Here is a 25,804-nt window from a genome sequence, read left to right as displayed (position 1 = left end):
TTGTTTTCTTCATTCCTATCAGGAAACAAAGATGTTATTTTTAACCTTAGTTTTAATTTCTTAATCTTAAAAATTATCTTAACATATTTTAAAAAAGAAAAGAAACCAAATAAGAATAAAGTCTTACTTCCCTCTAGGCTACTCTCCTACTTTTCTACTTTCTTTTTATAACAACAACAACAACAACTCAAAAGAGTGTCTCCTTATCTCAAATTCCTCTCCTTCCCAATACTGACAACAGTGTAATAAAATTTTGCTTCCCTGGTACCACTAAAATTGCTTTTGTGGAAGCCACTGGTGATGGGTGCAATTCTAAATCCAATGTTCAATCCTCAGTGTTCACTTTCCTTGACATGCCTGCCATATGTGACAATGATTCCTCCGCTTCCGTGGAGCACCGTCTCACCCGTCTTCCAGAACATCATTCTCGGCCCCCTACCTCACTCGCCACTCCTATGTCCTTCTTTGACTCCATCCTGGTGGTCCAGGGCTCAGTGCTCGAGCCTTGTTTCCTCCCTATCTACGCCCATTTCTTTAATGAACTCTCTCAGTCTCACAGACCATCATGTTCCCCCACCTGCAACCTAACCACTGTTACACTAGGTAAAATCTAAAAGCCACTTAGAAATATTTAGAATTCCGTAACTCCCTGAAAAAAACTAAAGGTGAATAATTTACATAAATCAAAATAACAGAGAAAGGTAATAAAAAAGAAGCACGAGTTGGCCAGTGTTGCTCAGAGCATCAACCTATGAACCAGGAGGTCACGGTTCAATTCCTGGTCAGGGCACATGTCTGGGTTGCAGGCTCACTCCCCAGTAGGGGGTGTGCAGGAGGCATCCATTAAATGATTCTTTCTCATCTTTGATGTTTCTGTCTCTCTTTTCCTCTCTTTTCCTCTCTGAAATCAATAAAAAAATATATTTTTTAAAAAGCACGAGGAAACTTTATGGGGTGATGTGTTAATTATCTTGGTGGTGTTCGTGCTTTCAGAGGTTTGTATATATGTCAGCACTTATCAAACTGTATACTTTAAATATGTGCATTTATTATGTTAATTATACCTCAATAAAACTGTTTTAAAAATAGTAGTTTAAGGCCTCTGTCCAGAAACTTTACTAAGATAAAATGCATATTCCTAGAAATTAACCCTCACTATTCTAATTCACCCTGCTAATCTCATCAGGATTGCTAAAGCTCAAAATGATTGTAGGCCCTTGGTGTCCAAGGCTATCACAAGAGTTGGGGGTAGAATGGGACAGGGAAACTGAAACACCACACAGGGAGGGAGACCCTTTCCACCCGGCCTGGGCTCCACCATTCATCCCTGCCAACAGGGAGGCCCTGCCCTCCATTCTGGGGCTCTGGGATCAATGGAAGAGCAGAGGGAGACCCTTCCCACCTGGCCGGGACTCTGAATGGGCCCCACTGCTGCCCACAGGGAGGCCCTGTCCACCCTGCCCACCCTGCCAGGGCTTTTTGATCAATGCTGCATTGAGGGAAGCCCTACCAACCTGGCCAGGGCTCTGCGATGGGCCCGCCCAGCCTTGGCAGCTTGCCTCGGCTCTCGCAGCCACGGCTTTGTCCGGAAGGATATTCGGGGGGTTGTCTGGAATATATCCGGTCTAATTAGCATATTACCCTTTTATTAGTATAGACACTAGAGGCCCGGTGCACAAGGTTCACAGTCCAGGAGCCCTCGGGGGATGTCCAACTGCCGGCACGGGGAATGGGCCTAAGCTGGCAGTTGGACATCCTTAGCGCTGCTGCGGAGGCAGGAGAGGCTCATACCATCACCAATGCCCTCCCAGCCTTGAGCCCAGCTTCTGGGCTTCTGGCTGAGCGGCGCTCCCCCCATGGGAGCACACTGACCACCAGGGGGAAGCTCCTGTGTTGAGCATCTGCCTCCTGGTGGTCAGTGAACATCAGAGCAACCAGTCCTTCCACCGTTTGGTCGATTTGCATATTAACCTTTTATTATATAGGATAATAGATAGAGAATAATCAATAAAGTAGAAATACACTAAATAAAAATTTGAATAACTTTATTAAAATTAAGACTTATCTGTACAGCATATCTTGATACCCAAAAAGTAACAAATATAATTCTTAGCTCCAGGTCAGAAATGATGACCCAGGACTATGCCCTTATTTCCAATACTTTTTTTGCACTTCTGTTTCACACTGAAAAAATGGTTTCTGTGATTTGATGATAAATAAATGTCTATAGTTTGAATTAGCTTCCCTATTGCTTTCAATTACAAAATAAAATCTAAGTGAAAAGTAGAATATGAACCACACCACATTGGTTCTGTCTTGGAAGTTATTGTAAAACCTAAAAAATAAAATAAAGTAAAATAAAATAAAATTGAGAGAATTTTCTTAAACTTAGAATCACTCTTTGCATCATTTTCTTCTTCCTAGCCCTCCATCCATGATATCTGGAATTACTTGAATTTTCTTATTTCTAACTGACATGGCCAGTAGTTATAGAACTTTTCCTCCCTGCCTCTTGACAATTAGATTTCATGAGTTATACACAAACCTGGAAGTTTTATATATTTAAAACTAAATATTTCTTAAACTTGCACTTTTACTGGTTAATTCTCTGAATATAAAAAATGCTAGAACTACAGTCACTTCAGGTGAGAACATAGCATATAGAAAATTTAACTTGAAATGCTTGGTTGTCTAGGCAAAAACAACTGAATATGAATACAGACCAACAAATTCTGTATATTATGGCTAGCAAAGGGAGAGATGGAATACAGAAACATATGTACTTCCTTAAAACTCCTACAGTCTAGCACATTCATCCTCTTGTATTTTTTCATCAAAACTAAGTGGCTAGGAATGATTCTGGAAAGACAAATCATTTTTCATAAAACTGTGTAGCATCTGTCCACAGTAGTATCCCCACTGTGAAAGAAAAACATTTAATTGTCACTCTCATTTTAATAATAATCAAAAACAGAAAGTTCTGAAAATTATTGTGAGAGCAAAAAAAAGAGAAAATTTTAAAATTTAGTTCACTTTGCTTAAAAAATATTTTGAGGTTTTCCACTAATCTAGTAATATGTACAACCCTCTAATGCTAAAGTAATTTTTTACTAAAAATTAATAAAGATTGTTAAATGTGGGGTGAAATACTTACAGAAAATGAATTACTCCATTATGGAATAGAACCATTAAAAATGTTCTCTTTGATTATAAGATATACACCACTGTAATTATTTTAAAAACTTTTGATTTTAAAAAGTACATTAAATCATTTAAGATAACACAAATAGATCTTCTATCTCAGGGGCTTGATTTAAAAGTAGTTATGGAAGGTGTACCTAAATATAATATATTTTAGGAAATAGATTGCTCCAGAAATAAATGCTGAAGCCATGAAATATAAGGTGATGTATGTTACTATATGAAACAATAAAAAGTAATCTAATAAAGGATTCCAAAATAAGAACATTAGTGGCCAATTCTCTATTGTACAAGAAATGTCCAAATTATATGACACTTATCTTTCTCCTCATTTTGAGATTCTCTGATTGAAAATGCTTAGATAGATGTGAATGCCTCAAATGTTTAATAGACTTTTCTTATCATTTTGCATTCAGAATAGACTGTAGCTCTGTAGCTACAAAAAAAAATTACTTTTGATGACATCCTGAATAAATCCTCTTACGCTTTTTTATTGAATTTATTGAGGTGACTTTTGTTAATAAAATTATATAGGTTTCATGTGTACAATTTTATAACACATAATCTGTATATTGTATTTTTTGTTCAACACCCCAAATCAAGTTTCCTTCCATCATCACCTATTCCCCTTTATCCTCTTCTACCTCCCTCACCCCCATCTTTCCCACTGGTAATCACCATACTATTGTTTATGTCTTTGAGGTTTTCTGTTGTTTGTTTTTTGCTTAATCCCTTCACCTTTTTCCCCCAGCCTCCCAACCACTCTCCTCTCTGAAAGCTGTCAGTGTGTTCTTTGTATGTATGAGTCTGTTCTATTTTGTTTGTTAGCTTATTTTGTTCATTAGATTCCACATGTGAGTGAAATCATGTGATAGTTGTCTTTCTCTGACTGGCTTTTTTTCACTTAACATAATACACTCCAGGTTAATCCTCACTGTAATAAAAAGTATGATTTCCTTCTTTTAATGGTCAAGTAATATTCCATTGTGTAAATACACCACAGTATTTTATCCACTCATTTACTGATGAACACCTCGGCTGCTTCCAAATCTTGGTTACTGTAAATAATGCCGCAATGAACATAGGGATGCATACATTTTTTTCAACTAGTATTTCCTGTTTCTTCAGATATATTCCCAGAAGTGGAAATGCTGGGTCATAAGGCAGTTTCATTTTTAATTTTTTTGAGGTAACTCTATACTACTTTCCTCAGAGATTAATATCCAAAATTTATAAAGATCTTATAAAAGCCAACACCAAAAATTAAACACAAAAAATCAATTAAAAAGTGGGCAAAGGACCTAAATAAACACTTCTCCAAAGAGGACATACAGATGGCCAAGAGTCATATGAAAAAATGCTCAGCATCACTAATCATCAGAAAAACGCAAGTGAAATAAGCCAGTCATAGAAAAACAAGTACAATATGATTTCACTCATATGTGGAATTTAATGAACAACTGAACTACTAAGCAAAATAGAGATAGACTCATAGACAGTGGGCAAACAGCTCTGGTTGTGTGTGTGATGGAGTGTTGAGGGGTAGTAGAGGGAATGAGTAAAAAAGAAAAAAAAAAGGAAGAACTCATGGGCCTGGTCAATAGTGTGGTGATTTCAGGGATGGTAGTGGGTGGAGGTGGAAGAGAGGATAAATGGTGATTGAAAGAATAAAAAATAAAAGCCACAGTATCACCTAACACCTGTCAGAATGGCTACCATCAATAAATCAACAAACATATGACAGGTACTTCACTAGCAAAGAAATACAAATGGCCATTACACACAAAAGATTAAGCTCACTAGTAATCAAGAAACCACAACACCAAGTACACCTCCATGGCAGTGATAAGAACTACATTTATTCTTATTGAAATTACTGTCAACTTGGGGTGGTGAACACACAATACAATACCCAGATGATTTACTGAATTGTATACTTGAAACCTGTATAATTTTACTAACCAATGTCACCCCAATAAATTCAATCAAATTTTCTAAAAAGACATGTATAAATAAATAAACAAACAACAAGTGTTGGCAAGGATGTGGAGAAAAGGGAACCCTCGTGCACTATGGGTGGGAATCCCTTTGCTCTTGACCTTCTAACAGCTGACATCTCTGTATGTATGCCTAGAGTAGTGTTTTGACTAACTTGAGCATTTCTATAATAAAAAGAAGGCATTTAATTATTTTTACTTACTAATATTTTATTAAACTGAATTGTGGCTTTACTGAATTGCTCTGCTGTTTTAATCAAAATGGTGATACCAAGTATGAATTATGAACAAAGCTAGGCAAAATTAGGAAGAACTGGAAGGCAAAATTCCACTCTTCTCTTTTTTCCTTTCTTCCCCCCACACCCCCCCACAAGGAAGGTATAAAGCAATCTGCCCACTTTTTCTGCCCATGGGAAAGGGCTTTGGACTGTGCTTTTGAATAGAGCCACTCGAGTTGTTACTCTCCTGGTCAAAATGATTCTTAAAACATACAGCTTTCTCTACTGAGTTTCTAATAATTTTGAAGCTGCAGCATAGGGTGTTACTTTGTGTCATAGGATGATCCTTACAATATATCTGAGCCGTTTATTGTATTTCACATTCTTTTTATTCTGGAAGAGGGGGGGAAAAGTAATTTATTAAAATCCCCCAGGGAAAATGCCAGCTCGCTGTGTAAAACTGAGTGGCCTGTGGGGTGATTTTTGACTCATAGCTTTAATTACAGCGGTGCTTTCCGGAAGGGAACATGTATTTGTGTTTCTAACAGAGGAGAGCGATGCTGGGTGGTAAAGGGAATCACTGGGAGCACATGCAGTTCAGAACAGAATGTTTTCAAACTCACTGTGAAGTAATGTGTAGATTAATATATTTTTTTACCCAAACAGTTTTCCTTTCCCTAAACTGTTGAAAGCACTCCCTGTTTGAACCAAAGTTAAAATATAAAAGAAGTACTATAACAAGAACTTTGCAACTGCCAGGAAGTATAGTTAGGGGACCAATACAAACAGAGCATCCTATGTCAGATACCGAGGTGAAAATTGGAAGAATGTATCCCACCAACCAAATGGTAGCCAAAATCACAGCAAGAACCTCTTTATCTTAATTTATCTTCACTGAACTGTGTTGTATATATGTATGTGGGTGTATGGTAAACAGAACCATAGAAAGATTTTTATAGGAAAATTAGTTTATGTATTAGAAGCATACATATGCATCAATAATTGAGAATATCATGGACTTCAATGCAATAACAATCATTATTTTTACTTTTCAACTCTATCCACCAGAATTGTGTTTGGGTTTCTTTAGATTTCCAGGTATTACAGTGGACTTGAATGTGGGTGAAAGGTGAGGATTCATAGATGAGAATGAACAGTTATTAAGTACTGCTTAATTAGCATGCACTTTGTACATAAAGTGCTGTTGCTAACGGGTTTAATAATAAAAATTACGCACCCTTTGAAAACACGTTTTAGTAACAGAACATTATTGCTTATCCAGATGGCCTATCATTTGTATTAATGACAAACTTAATTTCTTGAGTAAATTTTTACCAACTGTTCTCCCTTTATTACTCAGTGAAATATATCGGAAGCAAAAATATAATGGAGCATGACATATACATCATGGAATTAAAGTGGGAGATTAATTAAAGCTGACTCTAGTTAAAGGCAGAGCCCCAGGCGTTGGACAGTGATTTGCAATCTTAGTGCACACTGGAATTAACTGGTGGCTTTTTAAAAAAAGGCCGATGTCCCCACCTGACCCCAAACCAATGAAATCAGAGTGGGGTCCAGGCATTGATATATGTTAAAAGCTTTCCAGGTAATTTTAATATGTAGACATGGCTAAACACATTGAAGTAGATGATGGAACAGAGCATACACAATCCATTAACTGATTTGCTCATAATTACTATACATATATACATATATATGTGAGTATATATGTATAGTAATTGCGTGTATATATATCTACATATATATGTACATGGGAGAGGAGGAGGATATTAGTTTTCAGATATTCAGTATTTTTCAAATATATTCATCAAAACACTAATCGTGTAAGATGTAAATTACTAATGTCTAGAAAATAATAAAATAGAAGCCTATTGGAGAAACACTGGGCTAAGCTAATGAGCTTCTCTGCAAGATTTTTCAGGGCCTTTACTGTGCCAAGTGTACTGTGAGTCTCCAACTCACTTTTTAGAATTCCTGGTGGTTTATGAGACTATTTTATGTTTTTCCCTCAAGTGAAGGACATTATCTCTTCTGATCAGTTTCATTTGTAAGATTCTATAGTTTATTTTGCCTTCTTTGAATTTCCTATGATTGTAGAGCCTTTCTATTCTTTCTCCATCCTTATTTGGAGAGTCATTTATATTTATTTAAAATATTATGTTATGGAGAATATTAAACAGTGAAGAGGATAATTTAATGGACTTCCTTTTACCATCAATCATCTTCAACAATCATCAACAATTACCAACTCAATGCTAATTTTGCCTTATCCATTCCCCTAATACCCACAAAACTAGTCTCATTTATAGTAATTCTCAGACATTGTGTCATTTAAATGGAAAATGTTTTGGTATGATTCTCTAAGATATAAGAACTTAAAAATACATCCATATTTCCTTTATCACACACTATTTCTATCAGCATTAACTTCTTAATTTCTCAAAAATCTAGATTTCAAATTACATCCATAACTCATTTTTTTATACTTAAACAAATCAGGATCTACATAATGTACAAATAATTGACTTGTGTATCTCGTATATCTCTTTCAATCTATAGGTCACTCTTCTGCTTTTACATTTTTACTGTGGTATTTTATATGTTGAAGAAATTATGCTATTTGTCCTGCACAGTGTCCCACATTCTGGATTTTGCAGCGTGCACTCCCTAGTTTTAACATGTTATGCTGTCCTCTGTTCCTGTTAATTAGTAGTTAGCTCACAAAACTTCATTATATTCAGAATGTCTCCTTTTTTCCTTCCTTCCTTCCTTCCTTCCTTCCTTCCTTCCTTCCTTCCTTCCTTCCTTCCTTCCTTCCTTCTTTCCTACCTTTGCTTTCCTTTTTGGCAAGAACACTTGACATACATCTTGTGTTTGTTGTCACTCTTTTGGTAATGTTAGTAATGATTGATACTCATTGCTTAGCTTCATTACTTAGTAGGAGCTGCAAAATTGAATTGCTCTGATTCTGTCATCCGTTCTTCATTTATTTGTAGTGGGACTGCATCAAGTTATATTTATAAATTAATCTAGAGAAAATCAACATCTTTATAATATTAACCCTTTTGCCAGGAGCCGGTCTATCCTTGCTGTTTCAAGGGACCTGGCATATATGGCATACTGTTCTTAATATGTTTGCTCACCTTCTTGGCACTATGTGTTTTAACCAAGGTCACCTCTCTGAGAAAGGTTGTTTCCCCAGGTAAGGATTTCCCCCTGAAGTTAGGGAGGGAATAAAACCCCTTAACTAAGTGCCAGGTGGGGTAATTAATCACTTTAACTATGAACAATCATGCTTAAGCTACATAATCTTTACTCCCTGGAATGGAGATAAGAAACGCCCTAACCTTTGGAATAGAGATTGATAGGATTGAATCAACTGCTATAAATACAGATGTAACAAGACAACAAGAGACAGAACTTAGAATACAGAACCTACACAGAACCTAGGCACAGGACCTAGAGACAGAAGAACTTCGCTGGAGAGAACATGGCAAAAGATCCTGGACAGAAACTGACAATAGAACCTAGAGACAGAACCTAGCGAGAGAACCTGGCTGAAGATCCTAGAGACAGAACCTAGCTACAGAACCTGGATAGAACATGGCAAGAGAACCTGACTAGAACCTGGTGACTGAACCTGGCTGGAGAACCTGGACAGAACCTGGCTGGAGAACCTAGAGAGAGAACATGGCTACAGAACCTGGCTGGAGAACCTAGCAAGAGAACATGGACACAGAACCTGGCTGGAGATCCTAAGCAGAACTTCGCTGGAGATCCAGACCAGAACTTGGCTGGAGATCCTGGCTGGAGATCCTGGCTAGGCTGCTGATCAACTGAACACTGTCTCTGTGTCCTTCCTTCTTCGCCGACTCCGTCTACACCTTTAGGAACCCCTGGACCTGCTGGGGTTGGACCCCGGCACCCTTTCTCTCTAAAAATGCAGTATATCTTTGCATTTGTTAAGTGTAATTATGTGACTTTCCAGAGCATTTTACAGATTCTCTCACTTCAGGCTATTTACTCATTTTTAACAAAGTTTTCTTCCATCTGTCTTCTGAAAAGGTGTTTTAAAAATATAGAAAAGTCATTGGTTTTACATGCAGATTTTACAGCTTTAACAAGTTCTCTCATTGTTTTCATTCATTCCTTTTCTTAATGTGTAATCATCTCTGGAAGTAGAAATATTTTTACCATACCTTTCTACTTTTTGCCTTGAATTGCTTTCTCTTTTCTAACAACAGTGGCATTGCAATGTGTAAGAAGGTACCCTTTTTTTTTTTATCATCTTTGTACTTATCAAGCATTATAAACTGGAATTCACTGCATAATGCTGAAGAGTCAACTGGAGAGGCTTTCCTTTGAATGGCTTAGGAGATATCCTTACAGTGCTAGAGATCAACTTCACATAATAAAAGAGAGTTTATAAAGTTTATATGACCTAACAGAAAGTAAGCTGATAATAATGTAATTACTTAATCAAGGTAATAAATGCAGAGCCTCTCCATAGGTACTTAGGTACTTCAGGACTCAATTTTTAGCATGCCCTTCTCCACTGAATCATCGGAGTAATGCTGATAGATATGGTGTTTGTTACTCTAAATATGGTGTTTATTATAATATATGAAATAGCTCAAAGTAAAAGTTATTTATTAAGAGTCAAAGAAAATGGGATTAACACTTCCTATGAGCTGAAACAAATTATCATCAAAAGGATAACAACCATTCATCTAATCTTTTAGAGCAGTGGTTCCCAACATGGGGCACATACCCTAAGGGGGCAATTTGACTTTTAAGGGGGGCAATTCAAGATGAGTTATTAACAGTGAATATTTTTCATTCCTTATGGTTCTAGGGGCCTCGTATATAGTATGTAAATACATATTGTGACATATTTATGGATTTTAGTTCTCTATCATATGTTTTGAAACTTTATTTGTTATTTTGTGATATTACTTCATATTATTATTTTTTAACAATTTCTTAGTGATTTCTTCCTCAGTACTTCAACTGTCTTTTTGTTCTTTTATTTTTCTCTTTCATAGATGCCATGTTCTTTGAAAGCTTGTTTAGACCAACTTAATGGCCTTTTAGGCTTCCTCCACATGAATAGGAGTTCACTTTTTGAATAATAAGAATTACATGTCACAGGGGGGCATCAGGATTTTAGAGATGTTTAGGTGGGGTGTGGCCAAAAAAGGTTGGAAACCATTGTTTTAGAGCTACTTGAGGATACCAAGGTTGGAGAAGCTGATGGTTTAATATGCTTATTATATCTCCTCCGATTTGTCCTTTTCTAAACATCTGTTAAGTTTCTTGTGGAGGAACACTTGTCAAGAACTACATACATTTATTCTTCAGCAAGGAGAACAACTAGGAAATACACTGTGAAGATATTTTTCATGAGTTTATATGTAAAATTTCAATTTAGAACACAGTTGTTAAACTTCTAGTATATACAAAATGCAGCATCAAATACAACTTCAACCCTGTAGAAGTTGACATCCCAATGAACATCTCAGAGATGGGTCAAAAGCTTAAAACTGAATAAAACTAAACACAAAGGCAATAATATTTGTCTGGGTTTGAGTCTGAATATAATATCGGTTTATTAAGCATTTGTTTGAAAGTTTCCAATGGAATAAAAAAATAAGAAAGTTCACAATCTATTAGCAACTCAAGAAACTAGAATGTATCATTCAAATCAATGGCCTTTAAAAAGTTCCCAGGGAAATTTAGGAATTAACTAAGTCCACTATAAATGACTTGGGGTTCATCACTAAGAAAATGATTTTATACTTCTAAATGGCTTCTAGTTACTATTGTGTACAATAGCAAAGCACACCTGCTAAGAAAAAGGTATCTACATTTTTAAAATATTATTTTGTCTAAGAATTGGTCTTGCAATTTTATCCATAAATGTCTAAAACTACCTTTTGCTTTTTAATAGAGATTCATTCTTAGGATTTGGGAAAAAATGTCATTCCTAGTTATAAAAAAAACCCGGTTGTGAATCTATTCTAAAACATATTATTCAAATATTTACCAGAATGAACAAATAATTCAAAATATACATAATTATCATGAAATAAGATGTTTAATAAGAAAATAACATAAATGTTTTGTAAATATCAGTTACAAGCACAGTCTTGATAGATGACTGTGTTGGGGTGTAAAGCAGGGTGCTGAGAGCATGGCTCCAAGTAGAGGCCTTGACAGCATTTCACCTGCAACTTCTACATGTTAGCACGTGATGGAGAATCCAGAGTCTCATCACAGACATGAAAGTGTGTAAGTTTTCTAAGGTTTAAATGTGAGGAATCGATATGGCTGCCAGTTACCATTCAAACACTTCACTGAGAAGTACATCACATATTGGCATTAACTGATCACGCTTCCAACTGCTCTCTTCCTTATTTTCATCACCGTTTTTCTTATTAAAAGCAACAAATAAGCACAACCATGAAGTCCTCTTTTTTCTATGAATCCATGGATACAAAAGTATGAAAAGAGAAAAATATCTATGGTCTTCAGCTTATTTCATTCTAGGCTTTTTGGAATGTTTTCTAAAAAACATGATTCATGATGACTCACCCTGGATTAAGTAAGTGAGTATGATTTAGGATGTACTCACAGGATGCTGTATCATCTTTTTAAGGAAAAAAAATATAGCTGAATTTTAACAGTTTTTCCGGTGTTCCCATTTACAACAGTAAGGATTGCTATTCACCATTTCTTGAACAGGTACAGTGAGCCAGAAAACATCAGGATCTCTATAACAGCAATCTTGTTTAATCTCACAATTGTGTAAATCTAGAAGAATTCTAATTTTATAGAATACGAAATCCAAGCTCATTATAGACCCTTCATCTCGGCCCAGAAGCTTTGCTAATAGAAGTCACAGAACTAGGTTTCAAACTCACTCTATTTAATTCTTAGTGTCCTTTACCACCCCAACATCTAGTTTAAAGGACAGCTGCACAAGTTATGCAATTATTAGCAGTTCTCCCTAAACACTGGGGAGTTGTAATTCTTCGTGTACAGCTTGGTTTTCTACCTTTCCACTTGTATCTTTTTTCAGGTTTATTTTCCTTACTCCGCCTGGTAAGGCAAATTCTATTTCTACTCTCTTCTTTAACACTTAATTTTTAGATATATTTAACTTGATCAAACTATTTATCCAGTGCTATTAAGATACATAAACAAATTAGTGCCTTTCAAGGTGCCCTAAATTGTAAATGGATTAAAAATAATCAATGCCTCTTTAATCTATTTCCATGAGTTTGACATAGTCATATGTATGCATGTCACGTAAAGATGAACCTACAAATAACAGCATTTAGCATAAGAGAGTATTTCCATTCTGATTTTTTGGCCAAGCTTTCTGAAGATCTTTGCCCTGATTTCAAATACAGATGCCCTCCTTCTGTCTCTCTGACCTACTTGAAACAGCATAAGCACAACTCAGCGCTTCATCAAGCATTGTCTTTCAAAACAAGTGCCTCTGTTTCAAAAATACGATTATGCCAGTTGCTTACAAGATCACATAAAAAACGATAAACTGTCAACAAAGCAGGGACATTAATTTTAAAACAGAATGGCAAAGTACTTCTTTTAATTATGTATTTGAAAGCAATTATGCAAATAGTCACTAATGAATTAAAAACAGCTAACTGATTAGAGGGGGAAAACATTATAAAATTTATCAAATTCCAAAAACAAACACTTACTTGTTCAAATTCATTCTTTTGAAATTCTTCAAAACCAAAGATGTCCAATATTCCGATATGCAAAGTCTGCATGCTGAAATGAGCAATGAAACAGTGAGTAGGCATACTTCAAGCTCTTACAGGACCCCCTGCCCCTTGCTACTTCAGAACAGAGAAATCTGGCCACTTAGCATAACCCTGCTAATTTGAAGTACCAGCATGCAAATAATTACCAAGAGTTCGATGAAAAACTCTGAAAATTAGAGGGGAAAGTGCTATTTTAATGCCTTGATTCAAACAGAGAACATTAAAAGAAATTGATTTCTAAGTTTAAAATATAAAAATACATGGGGTGGCTTAATATTCGCTTTTCTGAAACAGTCCTGTGTCTTTTCTAGATTTCCTTTCTCTAGAGGTATTTGTGCCCACCTGCTAAATGGCTCTCATCTGCTAATACTTTATCTTGTTAGGTTACACAAGCAGGAATCAAGCAATTTCTTCATCACACATAGGTACAATATGAGGTAAATGATAAGCCACATGCTTATTCTTTGATAGATTAAATTCAGCCTCTTCAAAATTCATATTATGATCTTCCTAAAGGAATTCTTATGAATAAAGAAGAAAGAACATGCAACTTGGTTGTAAAATTGAAAGAAATCAATCAAGTACCTTGTGGTACTTTTTCCTTGCCAATGTAAACTACACTGGAATTTGCAACAGTCTTGGATGGTTTAAATCACAGTTGTTGGAACCCTCATAGAGAGTGAGGAAAGAAGAAAGAAAACCTGGCTGGTGACAGCAGCCCTGACAACCTGGCTTCTGTGAGCAGTGTGGTGGCAGCACGAAGGAATGTGCATGAGGATTCTCCTTGCAAAGAAAGCCCTCCATGATGGATGATGATTCTGGAATGCTGGTGGCCAGGAGGGCACACCCCCCACCCCTTCCACATCGCTGGTCCAGAGCATCGGGGCCCCTGTTCTCCTCCTTTTCTGCCAGTGGGTGTGATATCTCGTCATCATCATGGTGCCTATCATTCAATACCACCACCCTTGCTCATGCAGACTTTGGTGGTTTTCTCTCCCCTTGATTTGTCCAAACTACAGAGGCACATTGGCAATGGACTCATTTGTATCTGGATTTTGTTTTCACAATCAGAACATAATCATAATCCTTTCTGAAAGTGTTTCTCAACCTTCCTAATGCCACACCCTTTAATACAGTTCCTCATGTTGTGGTGACCCCCAACCATAAAATTATTTTCGTTGCTACTTCATAACTGCAATTTTGCTACTGTTATGAATCGTAATGTAAATATCTGATATGCAGGATGTATTTTCATTGTTCGTGACCCACAGGTTGAGAACCGCTGCTTTAGGGTCTATGTCACTTAAATGACCTTTAAAAAAAAATAAGGTAGAGTATTGATTATATGATATCCTGCCTCTAAGACAATTTGTACTCAATGGTACAAAGATGAGCTTCAGATGCAGAAGGGAAAGCATTTTAAAAGTCCTTAATATGGACTTCACATGACAAAGAATATACAGCAGTGGGGGGAAGGAAGAGTCATTCAATGGATGCCTCTAGGTAATGCATTTAGTTTTTTAGAAGAAACTAAACCTCACCCAGTGTGCCCAAATAAACTGTACATGGTTAGAGAGTTAAATGTTAGAACAAGAAACTATAAATGTACAAAATACAACAACAACAACAAAATATGATTTTGTTTTGCTTTCAATTCTGGGAAAAACCAAAGGAAAATGTTTAAAAGTATGATTATACAAACACACACAAAAAAATTTGCAGCATAAATAGTATAAAATGAAATTCTATTAGAGGTATTATTTTAAAATTCATTGTGTCATTCATTCTCATAGATATTTTTCTCAATCTATTGACACATGTGTGCAGTCAGACATAATCTCCATTCATGCTTCTTTCCATCCTACCCTCTTTAGCATGTACATGGAGCTAGGCTGGGAGTGATGTCCACTCAGTGGTAACAGTGATGCAGAGGTTTGGGATGATGTGTTGCTTTGTTTTGGGGTGTGTGTGTGTGTGTGTGTGTGTGTGCGTGTGTATGTGTTGTGTATTTTCCATGTTATGAGCTGCACTGTTTCTCTTGCAGGATCTTAGTAATGAAGCTTGTCTGGCTTGGGTGTTGTTTTGTTTTGGGTCGGAATCCTAGTTCAAACACTTTTTAGTTAGATAACTTTGGCAAGTTACCTAAATTTTCTGAGCTGCAGTTTTATCATCTGTAAAACTAAGATAACCAGTAATATGTGTCTAGCTAGATTGTTGTTACAATTAGAGGAGATGCAAATAAAGTTCTAAGATAATAGCTTGCCGGGAGCCGGTCCATCCTTGCTGTTTCAAGGGACCTGGCATATATGGCATACGGTTCTTAATGTTTGCTCACCTTCTTGGCGCTGTGTTTTAACCAAGGTCACCTCTCCGAGAAAGGTTGAATCCCCAGGTAGGGATTTTCCCCTGAAGTTAGGGAGGGAATAAAACCCCTCAACTAAGTGCCAGGCGGGTAATTAATCCCTTTAACTATGAACAATCATGCTTAAGCTACATAATCTTTACTCCCTGGAATGGAGATAAGAAACGCCCTAACCTTTGTAATAGAGATTGACAGGATTGAATCAACTGGTATAAATACAGATGTAACAAGACAGCAAGACACAGAACTTAGAACACAGAACTCAGCAGACAGAACTAAGAAGAGAGAACCTACAGACAGAACCTACAGACAGAAGAACTTCGCTGGAGAGAATATGGCAAAAGATCCTGGACTGAACCTGACTACAGAAATTGGCAAGAGAACCTGACTAGAACCTGGTGACTGAACCTGGCTGGAGAACATGGACAGAACCTGGCTGAAGAACCTAGCGAGGGAACATGGCTACAGAACCTCACTGGAGATCCGAAGCAGAACTTCTCTGGGGATCCAGACCAGAACTTGGCTGGAGATCCTGGCTAGAGATCCTGGCTAGGCTGCTGATCAACTGAACACTGTCTCTGTGTCATTCCTTCTTCGCTGACTCCGTCCACACCTTTGGGGACCCCTGGACCCCGGCATCTGGTGCCCGAACAGGGACCCCTAGGTAAGCCCCACTCTCGGGATGGTTAGGACTCCACCATAGGAAGAGGGTGGATAGTCTTCGCCGACTCCATCCACACCTTTGGGAACCCCTGGAACAGGATTCCCCTAGGTAAGCACCCCACCCCCACCCCATTGAGAACCCCACACTCGGGACGGATAGGACTCCACCAGGGTACTGCAGACCCTCCCTATAGAGGATAAGTAGGGTAAGAAGGTGGATAGTACAGAACTTAGATTGAGAAGATGTGCCATACTGAGTCCAAAGAAAGAAGACTCTGTATTGATCCTTAGATTGAGAAGATGTGCCATACTGAGTCCAAAGAAAGAAGACTCTGTATTGATCTTTAGATTAAGAAGATGTGCCATACTGAGTCTAAAGAAAAAAGACTCTGTATTGATCTTTTAACATATATGCTTGCTAGCAGAGGAATTAAGGTTACTCCCAGTCAGACAGAACGTTTTGTACAGGAAGTATGTCCATGCTTTTCTGAGGAAGGAAAGGTAAATGTAATGGCATGGGAGAAGGTAGGCCCAAGGAGCCTTATCCTTCACCCCACTGCAGCCTTTCCACCCCGGGAAAGTGCAGGATTGGCAAGCTCTCCCTGGGATGATAGATCAGGACTCAGGTAATAGCGGAAAGCGCCAATCCTACTCTGAAAATGGATATAAGAGAGCATTTGAGGTTTTTCTTTTTAATGCCTGCTTTTAAAAAATAAAAAAGGGGGAATTTGCCGGGAGCCGGTCCATCCTTGCTGTTTCAAGGGACCTGGCATATATGGCATACGGTTCTTAATGTTTGCTCACCTTCTTGGCGCTGTGTTTTAACCAAGGTCACCTCTCCGAGAAAGGTTGAATCCCCAGGTAGGGATTTTCCCCTGAAGTTAGGGAGGGAATAAAACCCCTCAACTAAGTGCCAGGCGGGTAATTAATCCCTTTAACTATGAACAATCATGCTTAAGCTACATAATCTTTACTCCCTGGAATGGAGATAAGAAACGCCCTAACCTTTGTAATAGAGATTGACAGGATTGAATCAACTGGTATAAATACAGATGTAACAAGACAGAAAGAGACAGAACTTAGAACACAGAACTTAGAAGTCAGAACTCAGAAGACAGAACCCACACAGAACCTACAGAGAGAAGAACTTCGCTGGAGAGAACATGGCAAAAGATCCTGGACTGAACCTGACTACAGAAATATGGCAAGAGAACCTGACTAGAACCTGGTGACCGAACCTGGCTGGAGATCTCAGACAGAACCTGGCTGGAGAACCTAGCGAGGGAACATGGCTACAGAACCTGGCTGGAGAACCTGGAGAACCTGGCTGGAGAACCTAGCAAGAGAACATGGACACAGAACTTGGCTGGAGATTGTGGCTAGAGATCCTGGCAAGGCTCCTGATCAACTGAACACTGTCTCCGTGTCCTTCCTTCTTCGCCGACTCCATCTACACCTTTGGGGACCCCTGGACCTGCTGGGGTTGGACCCCAGCAATAGCTAACATACATGATACCTCCAATAACTGGAAATTGTTTTTTGAAAATCAGTTGTTTAAACTTGCTATAAAAATGAAGAGAGTGGTTAATAGAAGGATTATAAATGGCTAACAAGCATATAAAAAACGTCAATCTCATTAAAATTGCAAAGTAAATAATATTTTAAAACTTAGGATTATAAAGTCTCATACACTTTTGTTAGGAGTTTAAATTGGTAAAGCCTTCTTAAAAAACAATTAAGTTATGTGGTAAAAATTTTGAAATGTTCATTTCATTTGAACCAATACTTTCATATATAGGAACCTATACTAACACAATTACCAGAATTGTAATTAAATACTATGAACAAGAATGTTCATTGTTATCTTAATTGCAGCAGCAAAAACAAAAAAGGAATAATAAATATCCTATATTAAAGACACAATTAATTAGATGGCATGCATCCTATGATGAATTAATTTAGTAAAACTCTCAAGTTAATAGAAAGCAACAAATAAGCTCTGTAGAAAGAATAACCCAGTTATATCTCCAGAAGATCTAAAAAAAAAATACAATGAGGCTGAGAAGAAGAAATAGAGATGGTTTTATTTATTACTTTTTACCATTCTGAACTGTCTAAGGTTTCTATAGTGAAACAATATTATTTTTATAAGCAGTAAATATTCAATTGATGTTTATAAGGACACTGTAAATGCATGGTAAATGTTCTTGAACAATAAGCTAAAAACTAACCACTGAAACAAAATTTATACCTTTTGTATATTTACAGTAACTTATAGTATAATTTCAACCATGTTAAAAAAGTAAATTATTAACACAGAAAAAGTTAACAGTAAATGTCTTAAACAGTACACCTAGAGCTGATATCTTAAAATTTTAAATGTTCTATATTGGGTATCATAATACTCTTTATCATTAACTTTACTTAAAAATATATATGATTAAATGCATGTTGGGTATTCTGTGAAATGGTAGAGGAAAGGACAACAATGCCCTTAAGGACAGAGAGAGAAGAGTGTAGCACAGAAGGTGTCTGCTTGCCCAGTGATGGCAGGTGCAACAGGGACCCTGAGATCAGAAGAGAAAGAAGCAGGGGTGCGTCCTAATGCTGGTCCTAGTATGATGCTTCCAGCCAACTTCTGTCACGATTTCATGTGTGACTTCCCTGTCTGGTTCCCAGCTGTCCTTGGCAGCAGTGGCCCTATAGTTACAGCACATAATGTTGATAGGAGTTAGAGGAAAGGGTAAGAGCTACTGGTGACACAATGTCACTACATACGCCCTTCTCCTTCTCATAAGGACAAGACTTCCTGTTGACAAGCAGAGGAAGGATGCTGAGGCCACGCAGATATGTGAGTGAGAAAAATATGTTAAAAGATTCTGGTTCAGATCGGGGGAAATAAGTTATTAGTAATTGAGACTAGCATACATTTGATTTAAAGAGCACTCCTTTTTAATGATTTTTTTCAGATTTCATAGATACTGCATTCTAAATTACATTTAGTTACAAAATTAAATGCCATTATTAAAAAAATGAAGGTAAGGAAGGAAAGATCATTTTCAGGAGAAAAATTAAATGCAGGTTTAATGCATTCTAAGGGTTACTTTTGCAACTACTGACAGACATAATGTGTTCATTTTTTTCAAAAATCTATTTCATCATTTATGATTGAATGAAATATGTGTCTGTTTTTGTAATAGCAACCTTGGCAGGAGGGTGACAAGAATTTGCAGCCAGCAAAATGCCCATACTATGTAGCAGTCAGCATTACTGTCATTTCTCTTATTGATATCTTGACGCATATTACACAGGCATTTAACTCAACATCCAATTTCTAGCAAGGAGGAGCAGAGGTCATCTGATCAACCAGGATTCAATCCTATAGGCAAAATTAACATATTAATGTGATGGTCTGTTTTAGTTCAAATTCTTCTTTAGAATTCTCCTGAGGGCATTCCTGATGGTTAACAGAATTGTCTCACTTGCATTAACTTATTAATAAAGTACAACACCTTTTATATCAGACAAAAATATTAAGTGCCAAGGCATCTTTCTGGTTTTGTTGTTGTTTTCCATGCGTGAATACAGGAAGGGGTGAGTTCTGAATTAAATAGAATATGCACCTTAAATCATGGATGAGATCGTTTTATTTGGGCGGAGAGATCTGGTGGTATGGGCAAGTCAGATTTTAACTGCAATCATCCGAGGCCAGTGATGGCGAACCTATGACATGAGTGTCAGAGGTGACACTCGAACTCATTTTTTTTAGTTGATTTTCCTTTGTTAAATGACATTTAAATATGTAAAATAAATATCAAAAATATAAATCTTTGTTTTACTATGGTTGCAAATATCAAAAAATTTCTATATGTGACACAGCACCAGAGTTAAGTTAGGGTTTTTCAAAATGCTGACAGGCCAAGCTCAAAAGGTTCGCCATCACTGTCCTAGGCAATGGAATTAGAGAGTTACCTAAATTTGTTGTCATGGTAGGAAATAGCTGGATCCTGCTTTGCATAAAGATCTGAGATTGAGCTAGAGTTGAATCAGCCTCTTCAACTGATCAGTGACCTGTCGGACCCCAGACTGGGTCAGAATGAAATATGAAAGCATTCCAGGCTTGAGCAACCTGGCTGTTCAGACACACTACCCTGGGGATCAAGAAGTTACACAGAGGTTAGTGGTGCAAAGTCCTTGGGGATGTTGGGCTATGCTATGGCATTTACTAACTGCTACAAATATGCTGAAGAATTTAATTAATATGTTATATTTTTCATTAACAAAGCACATTCACTGTGGAGGCTAATTCTGCCCATTCTACAGCAGCTCTCCCAGGGTTTTCTCTAGCCTATGGGAGGAACTCGGGGTGGAGAGGTGTGACTACAGAACCGCATACTTTTGGAGTTAATCTCTTTTATTCTTTGACTGAAGAAAGTACCTGTGGCTTATAATTTTCTGAACACATGTATGAAAGAAAGGAAAGAGACTGCACTTGCTGACAAGCTGATCTAGAAGCTGGGTGATGGGGTGGAAGTGTTGACCAAAGCAGCTGTCTGCCTCTTTCTATCCTTTGTGGTACTGCGCATACCAACATCATTCCTAGACACGGGCTTTCCTTGTCCTTATTCTGCACTAAAAGAAGAAATTAGTAAGTAAAATTTGGAAAGCCCTTGAGATGAAATGTACAGGTAATTAACCTGGATATATGAGAAAATCCTGAGATGGGGATGGACACTAGAGCTAATGTGTACCAAGCACTGTATGAGCTTTAAAAATATCTTACCTCATTGAGCCTTAAAAACTGCCCTAGGAGATAAGTACAGTGACACGCCATTTTACAGAGGAGAATACTGAGCTAGAGTGAAGATTTAAGTTATCCAAGGGCACATTAGCATTAGAGGGAGCCAGGATGTGAACTCAGGCTGTCTGACATGAGCTCCTCTATATGTAAGCCCTATGAAGACCACATAAAGCTGCTTCCAATTGCTGGTCCTATGAACAAGTCTAATTCTGACCTACACAAGATAAACCAGGAAGGGAACTCTCTCCAAGAATAAGAGTATGAAGATCACTTAAGCCATTCTTATCAGTGAAAGCTAGCATAGCTGAAAAGCATTAATACTTTTAATAAGCATATGTCCTTATCTATTATAAGCTCTACTAAATATATACTAGGTGTACTAGTTAATAATAGTGGATTTTGTAATCAAAGAGAACACGATAATTTCAAGAGAAACATCAAAAGTGCTTTATTCAAAGTAATGTCCATCACTAGCTACACATTTCCCCCCATCGTTCAGGTAATTTGTGGATACCGTCCCAATAAAACATTTTTTGTTTGAGGCAAACCATTCAGAGACCCAATTTTCTACTTCTTTGTATGTTTTGAAGTGCTGCTCAGAAAGTGCGTGTGCCATCTATCGGAACAAGTGGTAATCTGAAGGAGCAAGGTCTGGTGAATACAGCGGGTGGGTTAATACTTCCCAGGCAAGATCTTTTAAAGTGTCTTTAACTGGTTTTGAAGCGTGTGATGGTGCGTCATCTTGAAGCAAAATTACTTTGCCATGTCTTCTGGCACATTCTGGTCATTTTACGATGAAAGTGTGGTTCAAATTGTATATTTGTTGTCGGTAGCGATCAGTATTAACAGTTTCATCTGGTTTTAGTAGCTCTTAGTACACCACATCTTTCTGATCCCACCAAATACAGAGCATTATCTTCTTTCTGAAGCGATTTGGCCTTGCAGTCGATGTTGATGGTTGACCTGGATCAACCCATGATTTTGTGCATTTGGGATTCTCAAAATAAATCTATTTTCCTTCACCAATCACACTTTGATGCAAAAAATACTTTCTTTCATGCCGTTGAAGCAACATTTTACTGATGACTTTTCGGTTTTCCATTTGTCTTTCGTTCAGTTGATGGGGCACCCATTTCCTTCCTTTAAAATCTTTCCCATTGCTTGTAAACGATCAGAAATTGTTTGCTGAGCAATGTTTAATTTTTCTGCAAGTTGTTTTTGAGTTTGACACACATCTTCATCCAATAATGATTGTAATTGTTGGTCTTCAAACTTTTTGGTTGACCTGGACATTCTTTGTCTTTCACATCGAAATCATCACTTTTAACGCATTTATTTAAACCAGTGTTCACACATATCTTGAGAAGGAGCATGTTCACCATAAGCTTCCCAAAGCTTTCAGCAGTACTTTTTTTTCAAAATCAAGTAAGGAATTATAACTTCCTGCAAATGCTCTTTTTTTGGCACAAAATTGGACATTTTTAAGTGTAAAAATATCTATGATGTTAACACCTTTAGCAAATTTGACATATGAAGTTTTGAAGCTTGTTGTCAATACAACAAAATAGCATACATATCAAATTGCATATATATCAACATATATGTAACTCCATCTATTGAAAGAAATCTGCATTATTAACCAGTACATCTGGTGTGTGTGTGTGTGTGTGTGTGTGTGTATGTGTGTGTGTGTGTGTGTGTGTGTATATATATATATATATATATATATATATATATATATATATATCTCCAGAAACAGAGATCAAGCTACCATACAATTTACTCTTTTAAAACTATAAATAATATTTAGTATATATCCACTCTTGCATCCCTAGTCTAAAACAACTCTCATTTCAGAACAATAGCAGACTACTTAAGTAAATTATTAGATCACTGCTCCACTAAGTATTATGCCATTATAAAAAGGGATGACAGTTATGAAGAATAGAGAGAAGTATGGATGGTTATTATAATAAAAAGGATCCAGATACAAAGTGTATGCATTGGGTGTGGAGTAATTGGAACCCCTCATACATGGCTGATGGCAGCTGAAATTTGTAATTTGGAACATGGTGTGAATTCACTACGAATGCTAAATCACATGCCTGCTGAATGACCCAGAAATCCCACTCCTGGGCATGGATCCAGGGGAATGAGTGCGTGTGTCCACTATAACACATGCCCAAGAATATTCATGGCTGATTTATTTATACATTCAAAACCTGGAGACAACCCAAGTGTCCATCAACAGTAGAATAAATAATAGTGGTAGGTCCATACATGCTTTTACAAAGGGACACTGCTCAGGAATAGAATAAGAATGAACTACCACTACACTCAGCATTGTAGATGCATCTCACATACATAACATAGAGCAAAATAAGCCAGGCATTAAACAGTGCACGAAGCCTTCTGGAATGCTAGGTAGATTCTACATCTCAGTCTATGTGGAGGTTACATGGTCACGCATATGTAAAATCCATTGAAATGTGTGCAGAATATGTGCACTTTACCTATGTTATACCTCAATAAAACAATAAAAAAAGATATGCTCACTAGGATCATGACTACGCAAAGGGATAGAGAGATTAGTAGTTGAATATTTGTTAAATAAGAAGCACTGAAATGCATGTTCATGTTGGTACTGTCAAATCTAACATGATTTTAGAATAGTGACCCTTCTTACAGTTGACCTTGGCTAATATGAGAGGTTCAAGCCCCATTTATTAATATAAAGACATCAGTAGGGAAGACAATTACCAACAAGATGTTAGACTGGCCCAGAGGTCAAGGAAGAGATAGAAATACATTCTTCAAGCAGTTGAATATAATTATGACAGTGTTTATCCCATTACTATTTTCATTTGTGTTGGAGATTTATATCTATCCTCTTCCTATGTCTGCTGACTCTTTTGGCAACTACCTACTGCTCTTTGAAAGCAGAGTTGCATTTCTTGGGAATGCTTTCAGACTAGTGACTATAGTTCCCCCAACAAAAATAAAGAGAAGTAAGTTATTGTGTTCCATCAATAATCTGGCTAACTGAGTCAGGGAGAAACTAGAGGGAGGTTCCCCATTGTTGATGCATGCTGGTATAAGGAGAGGTGATGTATTTCCTTCAGGCGCACACAATGCCTGAGAGCTTTTGGGAAAAGCAAAACAAAATGACAACCATAGCATGAAATCAACACAGCTGTAGGTTTTTTTGTGGTTTATCCTTGCAGTCACAAAGTCAGTGGCCAACTATATCATTCCATATGCCATGCAGTGACAAGTAGTGTTATATCTATACTAGAAGCCCAGTGCGCAAAATTCATGCACTTAAGGGGGGTCCTTCAGCCCAGCCTGCACCCTCTCGCAGTCTGGGAGCCCTCAGGGGATGTCTGACTGACAGCTTAGGCATACTCCCCTGGTGATCAGTGCATATCATAGCAACTGGTCAACTGGTTGACTGTCTGCCCCCTGGTGGTCAGTGCATGTCATAGGGAGCGGTTGAGCAGCCTTAGCATGTTACTAGCATATTACACTTTGATTGGTTGAATGGCCTACTGGACGACTAGACACTTAGCATATTAGACTTTTACTATATAGGATGCCTCTAAATTAGGAGCCTGTATCATTGCGTTTGGACTACCTTTAGTAAATCGACAACTATCAAAATAAAAACCTGTATGAAGAAGCAGGAATTGTGTAGCTTATGTCAAGGAAATGGTTAGTTCAGACTTATGTCCAGAAGATGCTCCCTCCTTTCCTGTGGGTCTGTGTCCATGCTAGATGACCTCAAACAAAGCCCAGCCACAGGATTCAGGACTTGGGCCAGGTTGACCTGGTGTATTTGAGAGATCCCTGAAAGGATCCACACACATCAAGGAGAGGAGAGGATTTAAAGGAGAGTGAACTCTGAAGGTGTATTTTTAGTTCATGTTTTGTTTTGTTTTTTTGAGTAGTGGTATACAACCAAGGTCAGTTGAGGAATATTCAGGATAAAATGTAGGAAAACTCAAAAGGTGTGGGTCTGGCAGGTCTGGTTTGGAAAGCAGAGTAAAGCCAGGATCCCAACAGGGGTGAATAATCCAAGTAGGTTTGGTGGGAGTAGTTCTCAGGAGGCCAACAAAGCACCTCATTTGCATTTTTTTTTCTGATGTTTAGCTGTGATTACGAATTCCTGGAGAGGGAGTTCCCCTGTGAGTGAAAGCTTACTAGGCACTTATAGGCAGAGATAGCTGGCCATGGAAAATGCTTATGTTCAGTGGGTGCATCCCAGGCAGAAGTCTAGACTTTCAATGGAGTCTAGCATTTTGCTGGGGCTTGGATTTGTTAGGGTAGAGCCACTAAGAGCAGTGAGCTAACCAGGTCATGATTATGAGAATTTACAGGTGTGATCTGATCTGTAACCTTTAAAATTCACCCACTAATAGTGGTAGTAACAGTTCTAAGACTTAAGGATCCATTGAATTTGACAAATTCTAGCATAATTTAGGTCACAGAGGACCACTTCAGGTTTCACCCATTATGGTATAAGTTCATGAGGCTGATTTGCAGAGGGAGCATTTCTGTGATAAAGCATGGTGAAAATGTTGTGGGCTGCTGGCTGAGCCTTAAGAATGGGCCATTTAACTCAGTGGACATTGAGGAGAATTCCTAGAACAACTAGTTCTTCCTGGTGATGAAGACTTGCCTGGATTGATTAATCTTATTTTGCCTCTTCTTTTAAAAAAAATATTTTTTTTTTTATTTCAGAGAGG

The 25,804-nt window shown here is 37.5% G+C and overlaps 1 protein-coding gene across 1 annotated transcript in view; it reads right to left on the bottom strand.

Moving 5' to 3' along the window:
- The window catches only part of MYO16 (myosin XVI), a 424,936-nt gene that overhangs the window by 201,323 nt on the left and 197,809 nt on the right, over positions 1-25,804 (bottom strand). The window contains exon 20 of the mRNA XM_059685100.1: positions 13,168-13,240. Coding sequence (XP_059541083.1) covers positions 13,168-13,240 — 73 coding nt within the window. The remainder of the gene's footprint in view (positions 1-13,167; positions 13,241-25,804) is intronic.

The sequence above is a fragment of the Myotis daubentonii genome, chromosome 2 (assembly GCF_963259705.1).
Source record: "Myotis daubentonii chromosome 2, mMyoDau2.1, whole genome shotgun sequence".
Lineage (NCBI taxonomy): Eukaryota > Metazoa > Chordata > Mammalia > Chiroptera > Vespertilionidae > Myotis > Myotis daubentonii.
This window is presented reverse-complemented; position numbering and strand designations above follow the sequence as displayed.